The sequence below is a fragment of the Aedes albopictus genome, chromosome 1 (assembly GCF_035046485.1).
Source record: "Aedes albopictus strain Foshan chromosome 1, AalbF5, whole genome shotgun sequence".
Classification (NCBI taxonomy): Eukaryota; Metazoa; Arthropoda; class Insecta; order Diptera; family Culicidae; genus Aedes; species Aedes albopictus.
The window spans coordinates 4,280,892-4,291,383 of record NC_085136.1 but is presented as its reverse complement, the minus strand read 5'-3'; the positions used below and the strand labels follow the sequence as shown (position 1 = coordinate 4,291,383).

General features: G+C 44.4%; 1 protein-coding gene across 1 annotated transcript; it reads right to left on the bottom strand.

The window, feature by feature from the left end:
- Nucleotides 1-524: 524 nt before the first annotated feature.
- Nucleotides 525-4,777, bottom strand: LOC115256618 (uncharacterized). Its single transcript, XM_029855443.2, has 2 exons — nt 4,526-4,777; nt 525-3,977 (listed from the first exon to the last, which is right to left on the bottom strand). The coding sequence occupies exons 1-2, from the start codon at nt 4,532-4,534 to the stop codon at nt 2,745-2,747; spliced, it is 1,242 nt and encodes a 413-aa protein (XP_029711303.2). The 5' UTR covers nt 4,535-4,777; the 3' UTR covers nt 525-2,744.
- Nucleotides 4,778-10,492: the final 5,715 nt, after the last annotated feature.

Genomic DNA, 10,492 nt, shown 5'->3' with positions numbered 1-10,492 from the left:
TGCAGGACTGGATTCTTCAAGACTAACACTCCTGAACGGATTACAAGAAATAAGGCATTTAGCGTGATTTACGTGTCTATCCATCTCAACACCACTTGATAGATTTTTCACAGTAATCCTTGTTCCAGTTTTTTTCACGACTAGGAATGGTTGAGGGTTGAAATTTGTCGTCAACTTGTTTCGTTTAATCACGTTCTTCAATACTACGTGATCTCCTACATCGATTTTGGAATGTTTTGCTTTTCGTCTATTGTCACCATAATCTTTCCCTTTTTCTTTTCTTGTCCTGTCAAGATGCTTCATTTCGATTGTTTCAGGCTGTAAAATAAGTCGTATGATTCAATGCCGAAAGAATCTAAAAAAATATATAAATACTACTTCGATCATGTTGGATTTTCCTTCTGATTCTTCTGCTACTGGAAGTTTATCTTTCAGTATCCTGCCCATCAGCAATTTAGATGGAGCCACATTTGTTATCGAATGTGAAGTATTTCGGTATGCTAATAAATAGTCATACATGTCGCTTTTCCAGTCTCGACCCATTGCAGTACTTATTCTTATCGTTTTCAATAGCGACCTGTTATACCTTTCAACAAGTCCATTCTGAAACGGCGCATACGGCACGGAGTGAATGATAGTAACTGCATTTAACTTACAAAAGTTAATGAAATCCTCCGAACAAAATGGGGGACCATTATCGCAAACAATTTGTTCGGGATATCCAAATCTAGTGAAAATCATTCTCAGTTTGAAAATTGTTGATTTGGCTGTTGTCGAAGTCATGATTTCCACTTCAGGATATCGCGAGTAGTAATCTACCAACACTAATAGATGTACGCCATTAGCCACTTCGGTGAAATCTAGTGCCAGTTTACGCCAAGGTCCTTCCGGAATTTCTGTTCTTCGCATGGGCTCTACATCTGGTTCCGAAACTAGCAGACATCCATTACAAGTATTTACGTACTTGTTGACCATCGCATCGATTCGGACCCACCACACTTTTTCTCTAAGACGTTTCTTCATGGCTTCGATCCCCAAGTGTGGTTCGTGAGCAAGTTGCAGTACTTGATGTTGCAGAATTCGTGGAATGACAATTTTGTGACCTTTTAGTAAAATTTCACCGTCTGTCGATAGATCGTTGACAACCTTTTTATACTGACACAAAGTTTTTGGCCATCGTTTAACTGGATACGGTAACCATTTTATTAAATCACTTATTTCAATGTCTTTCTTGCTCGCTTCTCTGATTTCCGAGATTGAAATAGCTACAGGGCATGAATCCGTTGATACCTGACAAATAATCCTTTCGCTTTCTTCGTCAAAGCTTTCCACATTGGAACCTTTTCCGTCACATAGCCTTGAAAATGGATCAGCAACATTCGATTTTCCTGGACGATATATGACCTTATAATCATAAGCCATTAATCGAAGTTTCCACCTTTCAATCCTAGCACATGGCTTTGCGTGATCTCCGAAGATAGAGACTAGTGGCTTGTGGTCAGTAATTAGCCAAAAGAATTTGCCGTACAGGTAATAATGAAATTTCTCTGGCGCCCAAACTAAGGCCAATGCTTCACGTTCGGTTTGTGCGTAACGTCTTTCTACTTCCGATAGTGATTTCGAAGCATAACTTATGACTTTATATATGCCTTGTTTGGATTTTTGGAAAAGTACGGCTCCAAGACCGACCGGACTGGCATCTGCTACTAAAAATGTTTCCAAATCTGGGTCGAAAAATGCCAATGTTTCATTTTTAGCTAAACTTGATTTTAGAGCTTGAAAGGCTCGCTGATGCTCTTCTTTCCAGAGAAATAGTGTGCCTTTCCTCGTAAGATAATTAAGCGGTTGTGCAGTGGTGGACAAGTCAGGTATGTAGCGGCTTACAAATGTAACTAAGCCCAGAAAGCTTCTAAGTTCCTCTGATGTTTTCGGTTGTCGAAATTTCGTTATTGCTGCAAGTTTCTCATCTGACACCTTTACTCCCTCAGCTGATAAATGATATCCCAGAAATTCTAATTGGTCGACATTTTCAACCGTTTTGGCTTCGTTTAACGTCACATTTCTCTCCCGCAGGCGACTACGAACAAGTTCAGTACGAAACTGCAATAGTGATAATGTTTAAAAATATTGAACAATATTTTAGCATGATATTATACCTTCAGAATATCAATATTAGGAGCAAAAATTAAAATATCATCTATAAAGACGATCAACCAAGGGAAATCGCCGAGGATCGTTTCCATACATTTTTGGAATAACTCTGGGGCAGCCGATAATCCAAATACGAGTCTTTTATATCTCATCAGCCCAAGAGGAGAAATAAAGGTTGTGATGTAACGGCAATCATCTCTGAGTAGTAATTGATGGAACGCTTGTTTAACATCGAGCTTAGTGAAAATTGTACTTCCTCTGAGTTTGCTGATCATCTGCTCCATTGTGGGTAGTGGGTGAACCTCTCTGATAACAGCTTTATTTGCTTCACGTAAATCAATTATTATTCTGACATCATCTGAACTTTTTCTTTTTACCAGCATAGGGGATACCCACTCTGAAGCTTCATGGACCCTTTCAATAATTCCCTGACGTTCTAACTCCTTCAACTTAAGAAGAGTAATCTCTTCCAGCGGAATTGGTATACGCCTGTATGCTTGCCTTACTGGAGAAACCGTTCGGTCTATTTTGATAGAAGCACACATATCTGAGCATTAAATTTTATATTTTAGTCCATTCAAATCTAATAGTAATTAAAGTTGTGTCTTACCTTTGATGTAGGGCAACTCAACAGAGGACAAAGCGTGAAGGAACTTGACAACACCAAGCATTTCTGCCGATTTACCACTCAATAACGAGCATTTTCCATTTTGAATTACGTGAAGGGTAGTAATGCAGCTTTTGGAACCAATCTTGATTTCAGCTTCGACTTCACCCAGGACCGTCAAAGGCTTTTGACTCCCATAAGCTTGGAAAACTTTGTTGCTACCCTTACGTACGCCATATGCAGCAAAACCAGTCCGTTTCAACATCTTCCAATCGTCCTCGCTCAGCACATCTTCATCAGCACCGGTGTCCACCACAAAACAAACGTTAACGCCGCCAACGGTACCAGTTACCCGCCGCTTTCCATTAAGGTGGAACAACTCGCGCACTTCCACGTTATTGGTAACGTCATCTATCTCACGAACAAACTTAAGTTTTCGGCTGGAATCCAGTGAACCGTCCTCCGACTTCTTAAACTTCCGATCGGGATGTTTCGCAAACTTTCTTGACCGACGACAGCATCGAGCGTAATGCCCTGGTAATCTGCACAAATTACACTGCGAATCGCGCGCTGGGCACCGATTTTTCTCACCATGATTTCCGGCACATCTTCCACATAGCTTCTGATACTTCTGACGTTCAACAACATTAACTTCCTCAACCGGAGCGGGTTGCGTCAGCATCCCACGGAATTCACGAACTTGTAGCTTTACAGATTCATAGGTCCGTCCTATCTTCAACATTTCATCCAGTGACGTGTCTGCCTCGAGATATTTAGCCCTTAGCTTGTCATCTTCCTTTGTAGCAAACACGATTTGATCCATCATCATTTCTTCGATTTGATCGCCGAAACCACACAGCGACGCCTGGGACCGCAAACGCAACGTGAACTGATCCAACGTCTCGTGGGGGTTGAATTGGAGCTGTCGAAACTTGAACCTTTCGTAACGCAGTGACATACGAGGGGCATAGTAATTGTCCAGCATCTCCATTGCCGCCCGGTACGGGTTGTCAAGTACGCAGCTTGCATCAATACCGACGTTTTGGGCAATCTTCCTTACATCGGATCCGCCGAAACACATTAGTGCGCGATACATTTCACCATGGTCATCAACTCCCTTCAATGCCAAGTACGATACGAACTGGTCTCTCCAGCTTTCCCACCTGGTAGACGTTGGACCATCACCATGTTCCACGAAAGGGGTTATGTTGAAATGGAGCTGAAAATCAATTTCAAATTTGATCAAGTGACCACTGGTTTTTTTCTGCAAGTCACAATTTCGTGTCAACTGTTACTAAGGTAACCAGTGAAAATTCCCAAACAACAATTTTCACTTACATGTCAAATAACTGAAATTTATGATTTTTCGAATGTGTACCAAGTATACGTACTGGAATTTTCATTCCCTTCGTAATCTTGGGTTTCAATTGCGGGCTGGAATTCGGCATTCCCTACGCTAGATTACCAGGTGTACGGACTGGAATTCTACATTCCCTACGTTATCCTGGGTTTTATATGCGGACTGGAATTCAACATTCCCTGCGCGAGATTACCAGGTGTACGGGCTGGAATTCTGCATTCCCTACGTTATCCTGGGTTTTTTCTTTAATGCGGTCTGGAATTCAACATTCCCTGCGCTAACGTACCAGGTTCACGGACTGGAATCAACTTCCCTACGTCATCCTGGGTTTTTTTTTTATGTTTGGAAAATTTCAGTGGTAGTGGTTGACACGAAAAGGCAATAAAAATATGCACAATTATAATTACCGTAGCCATTTTCTTCAACGGGTTTGATAATAAGATCTTGAACAGCTACTTAATTCTCCTCAGCAGATTTCAGGCTTCCAGGTCCAGATGCTTGCCAGCCGTTTTCTCCCGACAGAAAATTTACCTCGTCCGCCAATGTGATAATGCTGAATAAGTTCCGTCTGATCACTTCGGTGGTATAATACAAGTGACAAGTCTTTATTATTGCATAGCCTTAGTCTACTATGATCCAGTACAGAACATAAGCCTACTACACAGTCGACTGCCCTGAATGCCTTGAGGACGATTCAGCCAGCAGCGGTTTAAGAGTGGATCGATTGGCGTAGGTAGCTTATTCTTTTTTCTTACTCTCCTAAACAAACACGAGAAAGAGCAGATGGAAGAGGGAGTTTAGGAGAGTGAGCAAGAGAAAAGAAGAAGCTAGCTACGCCAATGAGTGTATCACCGTCGAAACACTACTAGATCGGTGGATGTAAAGAAAAGCTGCTACAGGACCAGCAAGGGCAGCGGTTTTGGTAAGCGTGACCATAAAACAGGTTACTGGGAGTGCGGGGATCTAAACGCTCAGGTAGGCCAGGAGGAGGAATTCAGACCGACGATTGGAAAGTTCAGCGCCCACCAGCTGACGAACGAAAATGGCCTACGCCTCATCGATTTCGCCGCCTCCAAGAACATGGCCATTCGTAGCACCTTCTTCCAGCACAGCCTCCCGTATCGTTACACCTGGAGATCACCACAACAAACGGAATCGCAAATCGACCACGTTCTGATTGATGGACGGCACTTCTCCGACATTATCGACGTCAGGACGTATCGTGGCGCTAATATCGACTCCGATCACTACCTGGTGATGGTTAAACTGCGCCCAAAACTCTCCGTTATTAACAATGTACATTACCGGCGGCCGCCCCGGTACGATCTAGAGCGACTGAAGCAACCGAATGTCGCCACCGCATACGCGCAGAATCTCGAGGCAGCGTTGCCGGACGAGGGTGTGCTCGATGTGGCCCCTCTAGAGGACTGCTGGAGTACAGTGAAAGCAGCCATCAACAACGCAGCCGAGAGCACTATCGGGTACGCAGAACGGAGTCGACGAAACGATTGGTTCGACGAGGAGTGCAGAGCGGTTCTGGAGAAGGATGCAGCGCGGGCGGTAATGCTGCAGCATGGAACCCGACAGAATGTGGAGCGATACAGACAGAAGCGGAAGCAGCAGACCCGTCTCTTCCGGGAGAAAAAGCGCCGCCTGGAAGAAGCGGAGTGCGAGGAAATGGAACTGCTGTGCCGTTCACAGGAAACACGCAAGTTCTACCAGAAGCTCAACGCATCCCGCAAAGGCTACGTGCCGCAAGCCGAAATATGCAGGGATAAGGAAGGGAGCCTCCTGACGGACAAACGTGAGGTGATCGAAAGGTGGAAGCAGCACTTCGACGAGCACCTGAATGGCGAAGAGAATGCAGGCACGGAGGACCAAGGCAGCGGAGGAAATGACTATGTTGGTGCAGCAGAGGACGGGAACGAACCAACTCCCACGCTGAGGGAAGTTAAGGATGCCATCCACCAGCTCAAAAACAACAAAGCGGCTGGTAAGGACGGTATCGCAGCAGAACTCATCAAGATGGGCCCGGAAAAGTTGGCCACCTGTCTGCACCAGTTAGTAGTCAAGATCTGGGAAACCGAACAGCTACCGGAGGAGTGGAAGGAAGGAATAATCTGTCCCATCCACAAGAAAGGCGACAAGTTAATGTGTGAGAACTTTCGAGCGATCACCGTTTTGAATGCCGCCTACAAAGTGCTATCCCAGATCATCTTCCGTCGTCTTTCACCTAAAGTAAATGAGTTCGTGGGAAGTTACCAAGCCGGTTTCATCGACGGCCGGTCGACAACGGACCAGATCTTCACCGTACGGCAAATCCTCCAGAAATGCCGTAAATACCAGGTCCCAACGCACCACCTGTTCATCGACTTCAAAGCGGCATACGACAGTATCGACCGCACAGAGCTATGGAAAATTATGGACGAGAACAGCTTTCCCGGGAAGCTGACTAGACTGATAAGAGCAACGATGGACGGTGTGCAGAACAGCGTAAGGATTTCGGGTGAACTATCCAGTTCATTTGAATCTCGCCGGGGACTACGACAAGGTGATGGACTTTCCTGCCTACTATTCAACATCGCCCTGGAAGGTGTTATGCGACGAGCCGGGCTCAACAGCCGGGGTACGATCTTCACGAAATCCAGCCAATTTGTCTGCTTTGCGGATGACATGGATATTATTGCCAGAACATTTGGAACGGTGGCAGAACTGTACACCCGCCTGAAACGTGAAGCAGCAAAGGTCGGACTGGTGGTGAATGCGGCTAAGACAAAGTACATGCTGGTAGGTGGGACTGAGCGAGACAGGACAAGCCTTGGCAGCAATGTTACGATAGACGGGGATACTTTCGAGGTGGTAGAAGAATTCGTCTACCTCGGTTCCTTGCTAACGGCTGACAATAACGTAAGCCGTGAAATACGAAGGCGCATCATCAGTGGAAGTCGTGCCTACTATGGGCTCCAGAAGAAACTGCGGTCAAAAAAGATTCACCCCCGCACCAAATGTACCATGTACAAGACGTTAATAAGACCGGTGGTTCTCTACGGACACGAGACATGGACGATGCTCGAGGAGGACCTGCAAGCACTCGGAGTTTTCGAGCGACGGGTGCTAAGGACGATCTTCGGCGGTGTGCAGGAGAACGGTGTGTGGCGGAGAAGAATGAACCACGAGCTCGCTGCACTTTACGGCGAACCCAGCATCCAGAAGGTGGCCAAAGCCGGAAGGATACGGTGGGCAGGGCATGTTGCAAGAATGCCGGACAACAACCCTGCAAAGCTGGTGTTTGCAACTGATCCGGTTGGCACAAGAAGGCGTGGAGCGCAGAGAGCACGATGGGCGGACCAGGTGGAGCGTGATCTGGCGAGTGTTGGGCGTGACCGAGGATGGAGAGCTGCAGCTGCAAATCGAGTATTATGGCGGCAAATTGTTGATTCAGTATTATCATGAATTTGATGTGAACTAAATAAATGAATGGGAGTGCGGCGAAGGTCTAGCCCCAACGACGAAAGTCAAATATCGCATCGACGAAGGTTTTTAGACCGTCAACTCGTGCAGTGCGCAGCAGCTTCGGCATTAAGAGCCGGTCGGAATCAACGGATCACCGGTGCGTCTTCAAATCGATACGGGTTCAAAGGCATAATTATTTCTTCGGAATGGTGGAAGAAGACTGGCAGTCCTTCAATGACCCTGACGATAATCGTGGTCAAATCAGCAGTGGCCGGACAGCCGAAGTGTCCGGTTGCGTATGTGATATAACAGACAGTTGCCTGTGAGTGCAGATCATCACACCGATAGATTTTCCGTAGCGGGTATCTCCTATTGTGGTGGTCCGTAAGATGAATGGCAAGATCAGGACCTACGGAGACTATTCGACGGGACTGAATAAACATCCAAGCAAGGAAATGTGACCGACACGGAATACAGTTGAACCCAGCAGAATTCGAAGCGACCCAAAAGCTACCTGCGTCGAAGGACATTTTCGAACTCCGTTCATTTCTGTGCGCTATAGCGCAGCTTATAGTTTATAAACTATTATGGGAAGTTCGTGCCCAACATGCCCACACTTCACAGGTTCAAGGTTCAAGGAGATGTAATGGTTTCGATCTTCTGTTGACCCACTACGATCATTCATCCTTAGGTTCCAAAATGGTTCAGTGAAAGTGACTCAATACGTGGCACGAGCGCGTACGAAGGCAGATGTGGGCTACAGCTTGCCGGATCGTGATGTACACGTCAAACTGCCACAGAACTTGTACGACTTAGAAATTTGGGATTGCCGATGTCCTATCGAGGCTGATCAACACCTACGCAAAACCTGACGAGAATTACGTGATTGCGAGCTTAATTCTGGAGGAGGTTCCATGGAAGGCGAGATTCGCTGCGCATCGTCGTTGAGAAGGGCATCGTGTTCGAAAAGTGATTTCTAAGAAACATCGACAGCAATTTCTGCGGATGAAGGCGTCAACAAGGAACCACGTGTTTTGGCCGTCGATTGATGAGAAGATCGCCCAGTACGTGAAGGCATGCAAGCACTGCGCTTCCACATCAAGAACTTTCGGTGAACTTCTTGATACGGAAATGTAGCACCGGTTCCGAGGACACTACTAATTGGTCCATGGAAACAAAGTGGATTCCACCGGTTCAATCGACACCAGTTATTGGTAATCGATGCTCGCTTGAAGTAGCTTTCAGTGGTGCAAACATAACGGATCACTTCCACAGCCACGAATAGCATCTTGCGAAGCTCTTTGCCCGGCCTGAAACGTTCGTCAGCGACAACGAGACGCAGTTTATGAGCAGCGACTTCTAGCAGTTCTGCAGTGATAGTGGCATCTTTTCATTCGCAGTCGAACTGAAGTGGCGCTGAAGAAGATCCAGAAGGGGAAGGTCGGCGTAGGAGAAGCTTTGGATGTTTTCTTGTCAACATACAGCACAACCTCGAATCGACAGGTCGACGAAGGCAAATCACCGTCGTCGTAGCAATGTCCACCGTATCATGACAAGACTATTCCTGTTTCGCCATTCGCCAGAGCGCCCATCTAGTGAAGACGAGGAAAACAACCGAAGAAGCTTCTCTGCAGACGATGCAGAGACGATGCGCTGTGTCGACATCAAAGGGTGACAAACTAATGTTCAGTTACCCGCGAGTCCAGCGGCGGCGGAATAGGTAGGGGCTATCCGCATTCCAGTTATCCCCAGCGTCCACCTTTCACATTTTATTATGTATTGATTTGTTTCTTGCACCCTTTGCGCCCGGATAAAAAATTACTATTCATTACATGGTACATATTATTAACATATGACTGGTTTTATTGTTCACAAAAAAACACATAGTAGATATATTGTTCCTTTTTACAATAGAAATCAAGCCCATATAGTTCGTACAATAAGTGAACATTAGCTTTATTAGTGACTAATTGATTCGATTGTATTTCAATAGTTCTATAATAATTTAAAGTAACTATCAGTAACAATTAATTTAAGCTGTTTTTAAATAGTTGCAAAAGTGCCTGCAAAGTTCTCATGGACTCATTTATTAAAAAAGAGTTTATTTCTCAATTACACTTAAAAACAATTCGTAACAAATAAATAACAATAAATATTATTGTTGCTAGGATCATGTTTGTATAATCAAATACAAAATCACTTGACATATTTTTTTATAGTTTTCGTTTTTAATTTGAATACAATAGATGTTTCGGTTATCGAATGTTACTTCAACGACTGACAGACGTCAAGCCGTGTTGGCAGAGGATGCTCTCAATGAATAACTGAGGAAGTACTTATAGAAAACTAGCTGAAAAGCAGGTTTTAGTCAAGTAAGGATGTTACGACAAGAAAAAGATGAACAATGATTTTTCTAATGTTTCCCAATAAATTAAAGGAATCTAGTAAATAGTAAACTACCATTGATAACAATACAAATACAATTAGTTAAATAGGGTCAATTGAACCGATGTTAAAATACACATGCAATAATATTTGTTGTTATGTAAACAGATTTCGCATTTGAAAAACCAAAGAATTCATATTTCTCGGTAACATTTTTCTTCAGCATTTACAGATACTAATGGCCACATGAATTGTGAACGATTTATGGTATGGATCATACGACCTGAGGTCTGACTTGTGATATTTGGCAGTTATTTGAAAAGATTGAAGATAGATCTTATCAATAGCTGCCAAGCAATACATACCAGACAGACATCAGAGTGTTTGACTCTTATCCTAAAATGTGCATATCATTCTGGCGGCCGTTAGTGCTCGTAAATGCTGGATATAAATGTTAGCGAGAAAAATAAATTCTATGGATTTTCAAAAGCGAAAACTGCTTACAAATAACAACAAATATTATTGTATTTTTATTG